Source organism: Chionomys nivalis, chromosome 11, assembly GCF_950005125.1.
Source record: "Chionomys nivalis chromosome 11, mChiNiv1.1, whole genome shotgun sequence".
In the NCBI taxonomy this organism is placed as follows: Eukaryota; Metazoa; Chordata; class Mammalia; order Rodentia; family Cricetidae; genus Chionomys; species Chionomys nivalis.
Genome location: NC_080096.1, coordinates 1,380,238 through 1,398,037, shown reverse-complemented (window position 1 = coordinate 1,398,037; position 17,800 = coordinate 1,380,238). Strand labels below are relative to the sequence as shown.

General features: G+C 53.9%; 1 protein-coding gene across 1 annotated transcript; it reads left to right on the top strand.

Moving 5' to 3' along the window:
- On the top strand, positions 1–16,839 carry Pank4 (pantothenate kinase 4 (inactive)). The gene is made up of 19 exons (XM_057785016.1): positions 1–130; positions 5,308–5,390; positions 5,758–5,972; positions 6,218–6,401; positions 6,620–6,712; positions 7,046–7,199; positions 7,581–7,762; positions 8,274–8,355; positions 8,598–8,698; positions 10,786–10,941; positions 12,552–12,664; positions 12,782–12,869; positions 13,415–13,566; positions 14,190–14,245; positions 14,424–14,473; positions 14,944–15,048; positions 15,488–15,588; positions 15,709–15,777; positions 16,240–16,839. The coding sequence occupies exons 1-19, from the start codon at positions 7–9 to the stop codon at positions 16,451–16,453; spliced, it is 2,322 nt and encodes a 773-aa protein (XP_057640999.1). The 5' UTR covers positions 1–6; the 3' UTR covers positions 16,454–16,839.
- Positions 16,840–17,800: the final 961 nt, after the last annotated feature.

Genomic DNA, 17,800 nt, shown 5'->3' with positions numbered 1-17,800 from the left:
TTCAAAATGGCGGAGCGTGGAGCAAGTGGCGGCGGGAGCGGCGGGGACAGTCTGGACAAGAGCATCACACTGCCCCCCGACGAGATCTTCCGCAACCTGGAGAACGCCAAGCGCTTCGCCATTGATATAGGTAGCCATGGTCCGGGTACTCGAGCGGGCGGCCAGAACAGGGGGCTTAGGCGGCCAGCGGGGGCGGCGGGAAGGACGAAGGGCGGAGGCGCGGGCCATGCGCACAGCCTCTCGGGTCGCCGCACAGCCTCTTGGGTCTTGTAGTGTGTGCAGCGCTAAGGTGCGGGATCGAGCCGGCTGCGGGACTTCAGCTCCCGGTAGACGCTGCGCGGTTGGAGCGGGGCATGTCGGGCTTCGTAGTCCGCGCGGCGCCGGCCGATTGTGAGGGCTCCGTGGAGGGACGGGCGGGGCGGGTAGCCTCGGAGGTCCTAGTCGACTCAGATCCCCCTGAGGTTTGGCTGCGAGTAGCACAGTCCGCCGAACCTCCCACTTCCCAGACAGCGATAGAGACGTGAGGTCCGGACACTCGTGCACTGGGTGTAAAGCTCCCAGCGTGTTCCGTGGATTTGGGCGCCTGCACTACCTCCTACGTGCGCCTTCTCCTGAGTGCCTGGTGGTTGACCTTACTGCCGATCAGCTACCGGCCGGCCTTAGACCCTTTTCCTTGTTGGGCTACCTCATAGCTCCCAACAAGGAGATTCTGTCATCCTTGTGTGCAGATGTGGAGACCAAGCTCGGGGATCGGTCGATTCGTAGATAGCAGAGCCAGGATGGGTGCCGGCCAATCCCCAACCGCTCTGCTATGCATCCTGTTACTGGGGAGTTTTGCCCGTGTGCCTCTTGATGCCAGCGTGGTCAATGAGGCCCACACAGCAGGGCAGCATCTGCTGACTTGGACTTAACTCCGTGAATGAATGGGTGTGCTGCTGGCTTCTAGCCTCCTTGAAAAGTCTGGATCGTTAAACGACTTGATGATTCTCGTTACTTCTGGAATATTGAATGTGTTCTCTACCCTCATGCTTTTGGGTTGGCTCTCTGAGGTGCCCTTTCTTAGAATGGGGAGTGGCTGTGAAAGCAAAGATGGCCTGGTCTGAGCTCCTACTGTTATCAAGGGCTCAGGAGGGTTGGTGATGGGGAAGGGAAGTAGGCAGTAGAAAAGATTCCAGTAACCCCTGAGATAACTTGGTGATTGACTGACTGGGTATTGGGCCGAAAGTGGTGATCTTACAGGCCTAGCAGAGGGGACTGTCCGCAGCCAGACCTCTCCAAAAGTCCCAAGGCAGCTGTCCCCAGGCTATTGAAACCTTTTCTCAGGGCTGGGTTTTGTGCTTTGTCCTGTGGTCTTACACTTGTTTGTTGGGAAGAAAAATTTAGTAAATATGTCTGAAAAGCAGTTGAAGTTGATTGCAAACATCATCTGTCAGTTGAGAAAATAGGGTTCACCTTGGATAATGTATGTGGCTCCCCGAGACCATCCAACCAGAAGCCACAAAGCATGCGCTGTAGTGAAGGGCTGCCTCAGGTCAGACACAGACTCCCTTGGCAGAAGGACACTGCAGGGGTATGTTCAGTGTTGGGTTTTGTCTCCTCTCTCTGAAAGCTTCCGCAGCCTGGGTCTTGGATCAGAGCTTAGAAGGACATGCTTACTGTTCCTGAGGAAAACTCCCCCCCCCCCCCCCCCCCCCCCGTAGCTGATGGGAGATCACAACTCAGGAACTCAGGATGGGGTCAACAACTCAGGCACCTACAAAACAACATGCTTGCTGGCAGTGTTGTTTAAAAATAGACTTCTCCTGCTTCCTCTTTCTATGTCTCTGGATCGAGGAAGCCTCAGCTGATCTGTGTTCTTGGCGAGCTCTTTTCCTTTCTTGGATGGGGACAGTCATGTCAACTATGTTGATTCAGTCCTGGAAACACAGGCAGTAGGGAGGGTCCCCAAGGGGCACACAGGTAGGGAGAGGCTCCAGGGAGTAAATGCTGGACTGCCTACCCTTCCTTGGTTCTGTGGTGTGCATGTGAAAGTCAGAGGACAGCTTGGTGGAATTCAGTTCTCTCCATCCACCTCGTGGGTCCTGGGATCAAATTCAGGTCATCACTTGACAGCAAGCACCTTTATCTAATTGTCTCACCGGTCTCGCTATAATTTCTGATGAGTTGCTTAAAGTACTTTTCCATCAGTTTGCACAGTCTTGTCTTTCAGAAACAGTGCATCCTCAGAGGTGAATGGGACAGGTGTAGAGAAGCCGACAAGCCCGAGGACAGGCTGGGATTGAGGGCAAGAAAGAGGGATCGAGAGGCTTAGGACTATGGCCAGGGATGAGATTAAGCTCATGATACACTCACTAAACCAAACTAGCAAGGCTGCATTATGGTCATTCTCGGTTGCATGGGACAGGCTGCATTATGGTCATTCTCGGTTGCATGGGACTGGCTGCATTATGGTCATTCTTTGTTGCATGGGACAGGCTGCATTATGGTCATTCTTTGTTGCATGGGACAGGCTGCATTGTTTTAGTTTCACCATGTCTATAAATTTGAGTATCTGCTCCCTGTAGTCCTTTAAGTATTTTCTCATGAAAACAAACACTTGGAAATAACTCAGCCATTTCACTCTGCTGCTGAGGAACCTTTGCCTTGTTTCTGTCAGCCTGTGAGAGGCGCAGCTGCAGTGGGGTGCTGAGGTTCCCGTTTTCCCCACATGTCTGTGTCCTTTGAAGGCCTGTGAATCTGCAGCTACAAACTGGAAAGTGCCTTTTCTGCCTGCAGGGGCTTGTCCTTGGCATTGCCTTCCCTGGACCTTTGGGCAGCTTTCCCTGGAGTGTGTGGCTCAATTGGAGAGCACAGGGGGCTGGCTGTGGGCAGTGTTCCATGGGTGACAGGCCCTGTGAAGGTGCCAGGAGCCTGCCTGGCTCCAGGTGTGCTGATAGATGCATGCCTTGAATCCCATCACTTGGGAGGTAGAGGCACGTGGATTTCTAGCGATTTGCGACCAGCTCAGGCTACATAGTGAGTTCCAAGCCAGCCAAGGCTACATAGTGAGACCCTGTCTCAAAAAACAATAGGACTGGCCAGGAGGTGGTGGTGCACTCCCTTAATTCCAGCACTCAGGAGGCAGAAGAAGGAGAATATCTGTGAGTTAGAGACCATTCTGGTCTATGACTTGAGTTCCAGGGCAGTCAGGGCTACATAGAGAAACCCTGTCTCAAAAAAACAAAAAACAACAACAACAACAACAACAAAAACTCACAATAGAACTGAAGAAAAGGATAAACACTAAAGAAGACTGACTGTTCTTCAGAGAACCCAGATTGAATTCCCAGCACCTATTTGGTGACTAACAGTCATCTGTAACTTCACTTACAAGGGGATATGATGCCATCCGCCGGCCTCCACAGACACTGCATGGACATGGTGTTTAGGCATTTATGTAGGCAAGATATCCATACACAGAATAAAAATAAACCCTCAGATTAAAAAAATTATATAAAAATAAAATTTTTAATGCCGCACATCGCACCCCCGTGTCTGCGCTCTGTGCCCTGGCACCCAATTCCCGAGCTTCAGGCAAGGGGACTGGAGGTGAAAATACACAGACACACACACAGAGACAGCGACACGGGTCATCCTTGAATTCCCCAAGAATGCTCCCTTTATTGTGTTCAGGGGCAGATTACATAGAGATAGCCACGCCCCAGCCAAACCCACCAGAAACCACTCTCCTGCCATCAGAAACTCCTGAAGGTCTCGTGCTCAGAGCAGCTGTAGGCACTCAGATCAGGGGATTACAAGAAATTCAGGATCTGGGGTCTCACTGCTCCCAACACTTTAAAAGCAACAAGCCAGAGGCGGGTCCTGTGAGGCCTTCACTTCCTTTGGCTACTTCTAAGGCTCCATCAGCTCGGTCCTGAACGCAGGGTGGGGCAGCACTCTCTGACCCTCAGTCCCTGTGTAGGTAAACCCTACCTGTTGACTCTGTGTCTCAAAGACGCTGTGTGTTGCCTGCCCTGATTTGCTAAGAGGAGAGGACACATGTGGTTTGGTCAGTTTTGGGGTCTGCACTGCTTTCAGTGTTGGAGCTCGGACCTGGACCCCACATGAGAAGGTGAGTGCTACCACGAGCTCCAGCCCAGCCCTCTTTATCTTGTGTGTTGGGAATGTCACATGTCTACACACGTAGTTTTACATACCTATATAAAATCTGTGAATCACAAAGAAAAGGAGTACATATTTGTCTTTCTGAGGCTGCCTTAATTCACTTAATATGACTTCCCTGCAAATGGCATGACTTCTTTCTTCTGATGGCTGGGAAAGAATTCCACATACAAGTATACCACATTTTCATCCAGTCTTCTGTTCCTCAGCCCACATTTTTGTTTTATTGTGAGGCGGTCTCGCTAAGCTGCCTGGGCTGACCTGACGCTTGTGCCTGCTTTTGCCTCCAGTCAGCTGGGGTTGCAGGTCTGCCCTGCCAGGCCGTGTAACTGAGGTCTGCGAGGGAGGGTGGGAGTTAGGGGACACTCAGGCTGCTTCTCGGGCACCATCTGCCTTTTGTCCCTCATTGGCCTGGAGCTTTACCAAGCAGGCAGACGAGTTGGCCAGTGAACCCCGGGAATTTGTCTTTTTCTCCCATTTTGTCATCACTGGGATTACAAGCATTTATTACCACTCCATTGGGTTCTGGGGCTCTGAACTCAGCCCCTCACAGTTGCAAGGCTAATGCTCTATCAACTGGAGTTCTCTCTAGCCCCTGGAAACAAAATTTTCTTAAAAACTGGCAACAGAAGCCGGGCAGTGGTGGCGCACTCCTTTAATCCCAGCACTCGAGAGGCAGAGGCAGGCGGATCTCTGAGTTCGAGGCCAGCCTGGTCTAGAAGAGCTAGTTCGAGGACAGGAACCAAAAAGCTACAGAGAAACCCTGTCTTGAAAAATCAAAAAAAAAAAAAAAAAAAAAAACAACCAAACTGGCAACAGCTAAGTGTACTCGGAGGCAGCAGGTTGGCTCCATTTCTGCTTTGTGAGTGTGGGGGAGGGAAACCATGAACAGATTACTTAAGAATCTGGGGGTGGGGGTAGAAGAGATGCTACGTCATGGTGGCTTATATCCTTTTTCTCTCCTGTGCCCACAGGGATTCTGAGTTCACACAACACTCAGTACCTTGTCCACACAGACTTGGGTGCTCAAGGAAGAGGCTGTTTGCTGACGCATCAGCGTGCCCTCTAAGAGCCTATAGGAAGTGGATCTCAAGGGCTCCTTTGATCCATTCTGAATTTTGCTTGGTTTGTGCCTTCCCCTTGTAGGTGGATCACTGACCAAGTTGGCATACTATTCTACTGTACAGCACAAGGTGGCCAAAGTGAGGTCTTTTGACCACCCAGGAAAGGTAAGCCTCGCGAGGGGGGTATGCATGTGCACCAGGGGAGCTAGATAGGCTGGCTGCTTCCCTCTGGCCTTGGTCCCCTGCTGTGTACACATATTAACACCGTGGTCCTAGAGTTGATTATTCTTCCTGACTCCTTGAATGTTGTCTCTCCTACCCTCCCTGGGAATGCCTTTCCTTCCCCTGCTCCTGTGGCCTTCTCTGAGGGTCTTGGGTATCTAGACCTCCTTCCTTCATCTGCTTTCTCTGCCTTGGCCCAAGCTAACATCAAGTATTTTGTGTCTCACAGTTGAGTGAATTCCTACTGTGCTGGGGCAGGGTGCCCAGGACTGTGTGGATTCTTGAGTCTTAAAGACTTAACTCTTTCCAGGATGTAGAACAAGAACATGAGCCACCCTATGAGATCTCAGTTCAGGAGGAGATCACAGCTCGTCTGCATTTCATCAAATTTGAGAATACCTACATGGAAGCCTGTCTGGACTTCATCAGAGACCACCTAGTCAACACTGAGACCAAGGTCATCCAGGCCACAGGGGGTGGAGCCTATAAGTTCAAGGACCTCATTGAGGAGAAGCTGCGCCTGAAGTAGGTGGTAACCTTACCTGTGGTACTTGTGGTGTGCTGGGAAGCCCTGGACTCCCGTGCAGACCGTGGTGCTGTGTGTGTGTGTGTGTGCTGTCTTGGTGCCGTTGCTAGCTGCAAACCTGTCAAGAGCGGAAGCTGAAACTTGGCCGTGCTGGGGACCTTGTGGGTACAGTCTGGCTGCCCTGCACCGTCTCCTGGCAAGTGCACCAGGGCTGATTCTTATGACTGTGCTCCCTCCTTCACAGGGTGGACAAGGAAGATGTCATGACCTGCTTGATTAAGGGGTGCAACTTTGTGCTGAAGAACATCCCACACGAGGCCTTTATGTACCAGAAAGATTCAGACCCAGAGTTCCGATTTCAAACAAATCACCCCAACATCTTCCCCTACCTCCTCGTCAACATTGGCTCTGGAGTCTCCATTGTGAAAGTAAGAGTCCACAGAACGATAGGTGAATGGCCTAGCCCCTGTTAGCTGTGGACAATGCTGTGGGTCACTCCCTTCACTGAACATAGAAACAAGTCTGAGCCACTGTTGGCATGACATCAGTGCTGCCCAGGGATCACTCAGAAGAGGATGACAGAAACTCCTGGGGAGGCTGTGTGGCCTGTACCTCAATGCCTAATGTGTTTGCCCTCCTTCCCCAGGTGGAGACCGAGGACCGGTTTGAGTGGATTGGTGGAAGCTCCATTGGAGGAGGCACCTTCTGGGGGCTGGGGGCTCTGCTCACCAAAACAAAGGTTATCCTCTTTAGAACCTCTGCTCTGTGGCCCTTAGACAGTCCCTGCTACATGTTTGCAGAAGCTGTTCCCAAGCCTTTATCCTGGCTTGAGCGCCAGGTCTTAGAGCCCTGAGACCGAGCTATTTATACTCTGAAGGACAGTGGCTCTGAGCTGCCGGAATTCTGCCAGCTCAGTGGTCAGGAGTCCAGCTTGCCGGCCCCTGCCCTTACCCCATGTGCTGAGAGAGGGCCATTCACATCCGACCTGGCTGGCTTCTCTTTGGTGTCCAGGGTGGTGAGGGTCCCCCAGCTACTAGGCCCCTCACCACCCTGCCCTGCTCTGCCTCCACAGAAGTTTGATGAGCTGCTGCAGCTGGCCTCCAGAGGCCGGCATGCCAATGTTGACATGCTGGTACAGGACATCTATGGTGGGGCCCATCAGACCCTGGGGCTGAGCGGCAATCTCATCGCAAGCAGTTTTGGAAAGTCAGCCACTGCCGACAGAGGTACCTGCCAGGATCTGCCCCTCATGGTGACAAAGGCATGGCCAGCTTCAGTGCCCAGGGCATCACTCCACTAGTGTGAAGAGACAAATCTCAGATTCCCCCTGAGACTGTCCTTGCTGGGCCTCTAGGGCTCACGCCCTCCACATCCTGCTCTGGCTCATTAGAATGTTGCCAGATAACTTCCTCAGCCTCTGTTTCCAGGGACGTGCAAGCTAGGAAAAGCAGTTAGGATATTTTTTTTTCCTCTTGAAAAGAACGCCTCATTCGTCCAAAACTGAGTCTCGCCTCACATCCCAGAGCTCTGTGCCCCTCACCCTCTAGCTGTCTGTTGCCAGGGGAACTCACATCACACCCTGGATTCTGTTTTCATTTCCCTCTCAGAGTTCTCCAAAGAAGACATGGCCAAGAGCCTGCTGCACATGATCAGCAATGACATTGGACAGCTCGCCTGTCTCTACGCCAAGCTTCACGGCTTGGACAGGGTCTACTTTGGGGGCTTCTTCATCCGGGGCCACCCTGTGACCATGCGCACCATCACCTACAGCATTAACTTCTTCTCCAAGGTGACTGTAGCCAGTTTCCTGTCCTTGTGCGCTGGTGTGGGCTCAGCTCACTCCAGCTACTCCAGTATACTCTGTAAAGGTCCCCAATGGCGGCGACATGCCGACCAGAACTCATTTTGCACCCAAGGGGCACGTGTGAGGCTCTGGGATGGGGCACAGCCACAGTTCCTTGCCACCAGTCTCCTTGGGAAGATAAGTGTCCACAGGCAGACGGCCTTCCCACTGGCCAGCTTGGCGTTCTGTGCAGAGTGTAAGCCTGATAGTGAAGGCCATTCAGGGACTGTCCTTTAGTGAGGCCACACGTGGGTCTGAGGTGTCTGGGCCAGCGGAGTTAGGCAGTGGCAAACCCAAGCAGGCTTCCCCTCAGGTTCCTTAGCCACTGGGCTGCCCTGTGGCATACAGGTACCATCTGTCGGCAGGGTATTGGGCATCCTTGCAGAGGTTGGTGTAATGGGTCCAGAGTGGCTCTTACTGGACACTGACCAGTTACCTGTGGGCTTGGCTGGGGCAGGGTGAAGTCCAGGCACTCTTCCTGAGACACGAAGGCTACCTGGGAGCCATCGGGGCGTTTTTAAAAGGAGCCGAGCAAGACAGTGAGTAGAGTCACTGCACTGAGCAGTGGCAGACTGTGCAGGGAGTGGCCTGTGCCCCGGATTGGGATATCTGGGTGGGAGAGTGGGGGCAGGGGGTGGGGCATAAGGTTTGAGGAAGCCCCAGAAAAGGGGTGATCCCTTAGCATGTAATAGACCAGTGATTTTTATCCCTTTTCCTCCTCTACTTTCCCCTTTGAATCAAGGGCGAGGCTGACACGGTGACCAGCTTCTCGTTTTTCCAGATCCTAACCAGTACAGCTGGGGTGAGAACTACGCAGCCAGCTCCGGGCTGATGAGCACGTCGCCCGAGCTGTGCCCGACACAGCGGGCGAGGAGCGGCACAGTGAGTAGCAGGCCCTTCCGGAGCAGCCTGCCCAGCCGTCTCCGCTGTGGCCTCTCACCACACAGACTGGTTTCGTGTTGATAGCAAGTTAGACTTGAGGGCAGGAGGCACCAAGGTTTCCAGAGCTCTTAGGAGCCTGAGAGGCCTGGTGGCCTGTTTGGTTTGCAACAAAAGTGGAGAATAGGCCTGCCCTTGATGATAGGCCTGCCCATGGTCTGAGCTCACTGCCAGCAGCTTTACAATTCTTGCGTAGGAGACTTGTTAGCACATGCCTAGTTAGCGTCCTCTTGATAAGGGCTCCTGATAGGCGTTCTCGGGTCAGATGCCCACTCTGGTGTAGTGGCCAGATGCCGTACACATCTGGGAAAGAGCAGTTGGAATAAAAGCATCTACTAGAAGCATGGAGTGAGCCATGGACAAGGTTGCCAGCACTGTGGCGGAAATCAACTTTTCATGGTGGACACAGCCTCCCCTGGTAGTGAGCCCAGGCCTCTGCAGTGAGAGCATTCTCCATGTCCCCTGTACCGTTGTTGGTGGGCCAGGCCAGGAGGGCACTGCTACTCAGATGGAGATCTTCCAGCCTTGGTTTTTAACTCATCAAATGGCTTTGTTGAGGCCTGCCACATGGATTCCGAGATGGAAGGAGGCAGCCGCAATCAAAGCTGTCCTGTCTGTACTGAAGGTGGCTCCTGCTGCCCTCAGCAGAGCGTGGCAGGGTGAGTGGTGCTTGCCCAGCTCTGCGCCACACCTGGGGTCTGCAACAGCCCACGCTGAAGTAATGTGTCTGACGTGCAGGTGCCGAGCAGTCCTTTGAGGCTTATATTGCCAAGAGAGACCGTAACTAAGGTTTGAGATCCGCCAGGGAAGCCAGCAGAGGCCTTGGCAATGCCCAAACCTGCGGAATGGGAAACTTGTAGCGAGAGCCTGGAGTGCCGTGTCCTCTTGTGTGGACAGCATGGAGACTGGGGCACTTGGTGGTTAGCCGGTGGTTGATAGGTAATCCTGCCCCTTTTTGGTTGGTTTGGGAATTTCCCAGGCCACTTGTATGTGTTCCCAGGTTCACAAGCTTTGGTCCCTGTGGTTCCGTCCAAGCTGAGTCTTAACCTAGAGTTCATGTGCAGTCACTGCTGTTGAAATTCCCTGGCCGAACGGGTTTGAGTTCAAGGCTGTGATGTGACTGGTAGCAACTTGAGGTCAGAAAGAGGTGGCCTTGGGGCTGGACAGATGGTTCAGAGGTTAAGAGCACTGCCTGCTCTTCCAAAGGTCCTGAGTTCAATTCCCAGCAACCATATGGTGGCTCGCAACCATCTATAATGAGATCTGGTGCCCTCTTCTGGCATGTGAGCATACATGGAAGTCATGTTGTATATAATAAATAAATCTTTAAAAAAAAGAAAGAGGTGGCCTTGGAGCAGAAGTCACGCTTAGGCTGACTCTGTCTCCTGATAGTTTCTCTGGGCCTAGAGCTGCTGCTGGGCATGCTCACCTCACCTATCTGCTCGCTGACTCAGCTTCTCCAACTTAAAATAGACAGTGCCCATGGGGCAAGCGGTGGTTCCCATGGCTATGGGGTGCGTGTGGCCGCCAACGTAGCTGGTCTTACTGATTGCATCTTGGGCCAGTATGTGAGGAACGGCTCTGGAAGGCTTTGCAGACAGCAAATCAGGAGCATAGGACAGAGGCCAAGGCACGTGCCAGCACGAGTCTGCCAGAACTCATGCGAACAGAACTGAGTCACAGGGCCCTTGGGCACTGAGCAGCAGGAGCGGGGCTTGTGGAGAACCTAGAGATGCAACTCAAAACAGCATGAACTGGTGTCAGAGCAGCCGGAGGGTGGGGCAGCCTAGGAACCACACGCCGCTGTGGAACTAAGGGTGATAGCCACAGGGGCTGTTGGTACAGGAGGAGGGTGGGAGTTGATCTGCAGCTTTTAAGAGTAGACCCACTGCCGAGCAGTGAGCTGGGTCCAGGAAGTCTTGTTGGTGGCTGTAAGAGGAGGCCCAGAGATGAGGCAGGTGGGATAAAGTCGGACCTCTTCAGGATTGTGATCTTTCTGTGACATTTCCACCAACTTCTTGTTCTCCTAGTTTGACCTGCTGGAGATGGACCGGCTGGAGAGGCCCCTGGTCAACCTGCCCCTCCTTCTGGACCCATCTTCCTATGTCCCTGACACCGTGGACCTCACCGACGATGCACTGGCCCGCCAATACTGGCTTACCTGCTTTGAGGAGGCCTTGGATGGGGTGAGTCTCAAGACACAGCAAGTGGCCCATGGGCCTCTGGGCCACCTGGGCTGCTCCAGGGCTTAGCTGGCTCCATCCCTTCAAGGGCCAGCAGGGAAGAAGGCAGAAGAGGGCAGGGACATTTTCCAGAGGCCATGTGGTCTTAGTAAGGAAAATAGTTCTGTCTCAGGGAGGGTATATTGGGGTGAGGCCACAATTCAGGGAAGCCTTTTCTACAGAACACCACGTACTTTTACTGTTTATATCTTTTCAGAAAGCGAGCCATTACACAGACTCTGCTTTTGGCAGTTTTTGGAGGGAGGGTCTTACTCTGTAGCCCAGGCTGGATTGAAACTTACTATGTAGCCAGACTTACCTCAGACTCACTATCCTTCTGTCTCAGCTTTCTGAGTGATGGGATGGTAGCAGCCTATGTCACCAAACCACGCACATGGTCTGATTTTGACATGAATAGGGTTCTGTGTTGCTGCGGGACCTCTACCCTGTTCATTTCTTTTAGTCTGACAGAAACAAGAACTTCTTCTGGCTTACACTTTCAGAGGCTTCAGCCTAGGGTCTTCTGACCCCTTGTGGGCCTGTGGTGAGGCAGGGCATTGCAGGGCATTGCAGAGCATTGCAGAGATTGCAGAGGCAGGGCATTGCAGAGGCAGGGCGCAGGAAAGCAAAGCTGCTCACTCTGTGGCAACCAGAAAGCAGATAGGGAGAGACTGGAAGGGGCCAGGGCAAGATCCATTCTTCAGGGCTAGTGTGGTGGCACGTGTCTTTGCTCCCAGCACTCAGGACGCAGAGACAGGCAAATCTCGGCAAGTTTGAGGCCAGTCTGGTCTGCATAGTGAGTTCAAGGCCAGCCAGGGCTACATAGTAAGATCCTATCTCAGTGTATATGTACATGCATACATACATACAAACATGCATATTACACTCTTCCAAGGCAAGCAAGCCCCTAGTGACTACTTTCTCAGCCAGGCCCCGCCTCCCACATTCTACTTCATGATGGTCTTACCCGTTTGAGTCCATCACTGGACTCCATCGGTGAAGAGCTCTTGCGAGCCACTCCCCTTCCAGGGTCCATCTCTGAGTACTGCTTGCACCAGGGACCAAGCCTTAAGCACATGGGCCACTTTGGGGACACTTCAGAATCAAACCATGTGCCTTCTTGTGCATTTCCTTCCTTTTCCACTGCCAGCGCTGTGTGTGGTAGTAGTGCTAGCCCCAGGGAGGTGTGACAGCAGGGCTGCAGCCGCTAAACTTGGAGTTCAGGCAGGCTAGGTGGTTGTGACCACGGTAGGAATACCAAACCCTCTTTCAGACATCTGGGTAAGCCTGAGTGTGGGGCACAACCCTGGACAAACGACCCCCATTGGTGGACATAAATTTGAGCCGTATTGTTTGTAGCTGCCAGTAAGACCCTGCAGTCCGTTCCTGTCTCCCAAAGCCCCAGGGGGATGCTCGGCAAGTCTTTAAAAGCTAAAACATCAGACAGGGCCGTCCCCATTATTGCCATAGAGACTGGTTTTAGCTGTGCAGGTGTGCTCCTGCCAGCCTGTGCCTACCCTCGGGCTGTGCCCAGGTGCAGGGCAGAGCTTTTTTGACCCCTCTGCTGCTGGCAGGTGGTGAAGCGAGCTGTTGCCAGCCAGCCAGAGTCCATCGACGCAGCTGAGAGGGCGGAGAAGTTCCGGCAGAAATATTGGAGCAAACTGCAGACACTGCGGCACCAGCCCTTGTGAGTCCTGTGACATGATGTGGTCTCTTCTGGCTGTGTGAGGGGTCTCACTGGGCTTTCCTGGGCTCTGTGAGACTTGTCTTCTTCAGCCACATTCCATCCTGGTTTTGTCCGCAGTGCCTACGGGACACTGACTGTGCGTAGCCTGTTGGACACAAGAGAGCACTGCTTGAATGAGTTCAATTTCCCAGATCCCTACTCCAAGGTGAGCTCCTCAGGCTGCAAGTAGGGCGCAGAGGACTCGGTAGCATTCTATTGTGCCCAGATGAGGAGGTCTGAGCCCATACTGGCTGCTTCTCAGTGGACAGCTTCAGTCACTGTAGTCCCGTGTGTCAACACCCCTCAGATCCTCTGACTAGAAGCTGTGGGCCCCCTCTTTCCCTGCTGTTGGGCATCTTGTCCCTTCTCCACATACCCGTGCACAGTGGCCTCTGGGGGTGTGTATCCTCTGCCCTCCCCTTGTGTGCCAAAGTGCCGCTCTGCCTCACCCAACGCAATGTAGACCTGAGGACTGCCCCAAATCAGTAAGTAATATGGTACAACAGGGGGTCAGCCCTGAGTGGTACCTCGCAGGAGCATGACCGCAAGTGTCCTATCACCTCCCTGGTATTGTTAGTGTTTGCATCCTCAGTGAGCCTCCTTTGTGTGGAGTTCCCTGTGGAGTTGGAGACTCCATAGAAGCTACAAAGTGTTCAGGCTGGCCTCCAGGGCGAGCACCAATAAAGTGGTGCTTGTATGTCCTCCCCACAGGTGAAGCAGAAAGAAAACGGCCTCGCACTGAAGTGCTTTCAGAGTGTGACGCGCTCGCTGGACTCTCTAGGCTGGGAAGAGCGGCAGCTGGCGCTGGTGAAGGGGCTCTTAGCTGGGAATGTCTTCGACTGGGGAGCCAAGGCCGTCTCTGAGTAGGTGTCAGGCCTGCTCAGCCAGTCCATCCTGCCACCAGGCTGTCTAGACCCAGACCCGTCATGTTCCGGGCAGGCCCATATCATAGTGGGGTGGATTTGGACTCTAGGCTGACATTCTCAGGGTAAAAGTCCAAATCTATAGTCACTAAATTCTGTAGGGATGGATGATACTTAGTGTCTGATGTAACCAAGGGGTCTTACAAAGATGTCGGCCCCTACTGAACGCTAGGAGGAGCATTGAACAACTGTAGAGTTGCTGACTTCATGGTAATTTACCCCAGGCCTGCTCCTCGTCGGGTCACCATGCTACCTGGCTGCCTCCCCCTCCTCACAGCTGCCCCTTTGAGATACAGGCCCCAGTGTGTGGTAGCGGGGTAGCCGAGGCTGCCAGGCATAGAGGGAGCTGGCTGCAGTGCTCTGAGCAGGTCTGAACTATTATTCTCCACTGAAGAGTTCTGTTCATATCTGCAGTCGGCTCTATCCCAAGCTGGGCTGCCCGCTGAGTGGAGATGCCAGCAGTTCAGCACAGCCCATATGGGAGACACCTCACCGTGTTGGTTTGGGCTGGAATGCTTGCTTTGTGTTTTTTGCTTCATTTTAATTTTCTCTTCTCTACACAGTGTCCTTGAATCAGACCCCCAGTTTGGGTTTGAAGAAGCAAAGAGAAAATTGCAAGGTATGGACACCGTAGGTGCTTTGGTGTGCTGGGTGGGTAGGTGGTTGACCCTGGAGAAGTTAGGCAGTGGGGCAGGAGTAACCATGTGGGCGTGGGGTGAGAGAGCCCAGCCCTTGTCGAAACAAGCCGTTGACACTGAGCCTCAGCTTCCCTGACTGGAGCTCCCGTCTCCTCACAGAACGGCCCTGGCTTGTGGATTCCTACACCAGGTGGCTCCAGAGGTTAAAGGTGCGTAAGGTGCTTCTGCTTCTGCCCTTGGGGGTTGGAACAGAGTCTGGACCTGGCCAAGAAGGGTGGCCACCAGAGGCATTGGGCTTATTGTGAGGTGGGTGTAGCAGCCCCTGCCCCCCCTCCTCAGTGGCCCTGGGACACAGGTATAGCCTGTGGCCCACCACTTAGAGCTCACAAGCCCCCAGCTGAGGATCTAGGCTTAGGTGTGACTCAGTAAAAGAACAATTGCTTGGCATAAATGAGGTTCTGGGTTCCATCCCCATCACCACAGGCGAGAAAGATACCCCCACTCCCTGCATGGCCCCTGCAGGGACCACTGCCTGGGTCACCTGGCCTTGGGACAAACTGCCCTGCCCCCATCACCTGCCATGAGACCTGTGCCTGGACCCAGCCCCTGCGGGGGTTTGTGGGGTGTGATCGCTTGAGTGCACCTGTTCCCAACTGAACGTCCTGGTTTTGTCTTGCAGGGGCCCCCTCATAAATGTGCCTTAATTTTCGCAGATAACAGTGGGATAGACGTCATTCTGGGAGTCTTCCCCTTTGTCAGGGAGCTACTCTGTAGAGGGACGGAGGTGAGTGAGAAGGCCGGGTGGGTGGGACCCTTCCCCTGGGCTTTGCTGTTTTGCGGGGTTGGCGTTGCTGTGGGCTTCTGGCTGTGGTCAGAGCTCCTACGTTTGTGGCAGGTGAGTGCAGGTGAGGCCAGGGAGTACTTGGGCCTGTGGGTGTGGGCTGTAGATTAAAGCCTGGGCTCTCTCTGCTTCCTGTTTCCTGGAAAGGCATTTACCAGAGACTTGGGCATACATGAGAGGTTATCCTGATCCAGAAGTCAGGCCAAGGATGGGATAAGAGGCAATAGAGCGTGCTCTGAGCACAGCCCTGCCTCTCAGAAGCCACAGAGCCCTGAGATTCTTTGGGGCCCTGCTGCCCATTTGGCTGCTACTTGGAATCTGCCAGGGACAGCTTGGTGAGTTTTGGCCCAAGTTCTAAAGAGCTGCTGCCCCCTCACCATAGGTCATCTTGGCATGCAACTCAGGCCCTGCCCTGAACGATGTCACCTACAGTGAGTCCCTCATTGTGGCAGAACGCATTGCGGCCATGGACCCCATCGTCTGGTAGGTTCTGGCCACCCTAGCTGAGCCAGGCAGGAGATGGGCATAAGAGGGACTCGGAGATATTACAAAGAAGGGTTGGGAGGGGGGCTTTACTGGGCCTGACTGCATTGTTTCCCATAGCTCTGCACTCAGAGAAGACAGGCTGCTGCTGGTGCAGACTGGTTCCAGCTCCCCGTGCCTGGATCTCAGGTAACCCAGCCCTGCTCTCCTCTGCTAGGCACCATGGTGCTGCCTGCCCTAAATATGACCAGTGCAGTAACCACTCCTTCCTGTAGCCTGTAAGGCAGCCGGGCAGCTGACCCAGGCTGCAGGCATCCTCCTGTAGCAGGGGCTCTGCCCCGTCGTCCCACAGGTAGCTTTTCCTTTCATCATGTGGGTTCTGTGGATGAAGCTCGAGTCATCAGACTTGGTGAAAGGTGCCTGAACCCACTGAGCCGTCTCGCTGGCCCTCCCTTTAGTACTTTCTGCAAAGAATTAGATTGTAGTAGACAAAGGACATGTCAGAAATGCAGGCCTTGGAGCCAGGCAGTGCTGGAAGGGTGGGCTTGGTTGCCACCTCCAAGGGAACAGGGTTGGTGTTCACCAGGGTGTGCTCAGAGCAGGCTATGTCCAGCCCCTTGCCCAACCTTGCTGCCACCTTCTTCCCTGAAGCCGCCTAGACAAGGGGCTGGCCGTGCTGGTGCGGGAACGTGGTGCGGACCTGGTGGTCATCGAGGGAATGGGCCGTGCTATCCACACCAACTACCATGCATCGCTGCGCTGCGAGAGCCTCAAGCTGGCAGTGGTGAAGAACGCCTGGCTGGCAGAGCGGCTAGGGGGCCAGCTCTTCAGTGTCATCTTCAAATACGAGGTTCCCACCGAGTGAGACGCCCACTGCCAGACCTGCCTGCCTGTCCCTCGTCAGGAATATGATTTACTGTGAGGAGCCTAAGTCACACCGGCGTATTGATACTGTGCTTCTGTGACTGACAGCACATGTACCAGGGCCACCCAACCTAGCATTTGTCCTGTGGGACACTGCTGTTGGAATGTATTTAACTGTTAAATAATCTTTTATATATATATATACATATATATATAAATATATAAATACACATGTATTCATCTGGTGGGAAGCGGTGCCTGGCACAACAGGTCTCCCAGAGACCAGATCCACTTTCTGTGTGCTGCTGAGAAAATGCCCATAGCCCCAGTGGTCTGTGGCGGCCCCAGCCGACTACCTCTGTCACCTCTGGAGCTACCGAGTGCTGAACTGCCAGGCCTATTACATCACTTCCTTGGGTCCCAGTGTTTCTGTCATTCCTGTTTCTTGACTCAGAAGGAGCAAACACCAGTGTCTGCCGACCCGGCTCCTGGGAGCGCACAAGCAGCTAAGCTGCTCTCCTGTTTCAAGAGCTGCTGGAGAGGAAGCTTTGACATGAAGGACCCTCAAGGGTTCTTGGAGGGAGCTGGGAAGAGCCCGGCATCCTATATGGGTTTTGCTGTTGTGACTTTGAGTTCAGTCCCCATGGCTCGGCACCTGGGAGTGCTGCACTGTGCGGTGCTCAGGTGTACCCAAGGCTTGTGGGCTCCTTCCTTAATTGACTTGACCCGAGGGGTGGGTGTGCGGCCACAGACAGCCATGCATTAAGGCTGTGTGGTGGAGCCACATAGGTGTTCCCGGGGCTGCACTGCAGGAGTGGAGCCTTGGGCTCCAGTTCTCTTGGTATCTGAGCTGTGGAAAAGACCGAAGAGGCCAACACCAGCTCCACTGGGTCCCCCCTCCCCCCGGGTGGAAAGAAACGGCAGCCGAGAGGCTCGGCCAGATGCTCATCACCAGCTGAGGGCTCCCTTTCGTGGTGTGGGCCGCTCTGCCTTCCGCCTCTTCTCCACTAAGACCACCAGCATCCAGCCTTCTCAGTTCTGGGCCTGTGCCTAGATCCAGGTCCTCTCGACTTATCCCACTCCTTCTCCTTGCCCTCAGAGGTTTTCAGAGGCCATTTCAGGCCCTACCTGATGTCTCTGCGACTTTCCCTGGATGTTGTCTTGTGTGGTGGCAGTGACCCCCGTGTGTACCAGCTATTATGCCGTGCCTGTAGATGAGTGCTCTCCAACAGACAGCCACCAGGGGGCAGCAGGCACCACAAAAGCAACACCCTGGAGTTCTGAGTCCAGGGCCCGCTTCCCCAACTTCCAGCCTAGCCCAGGGCCTCAAGTCATCAACCCAGGTACA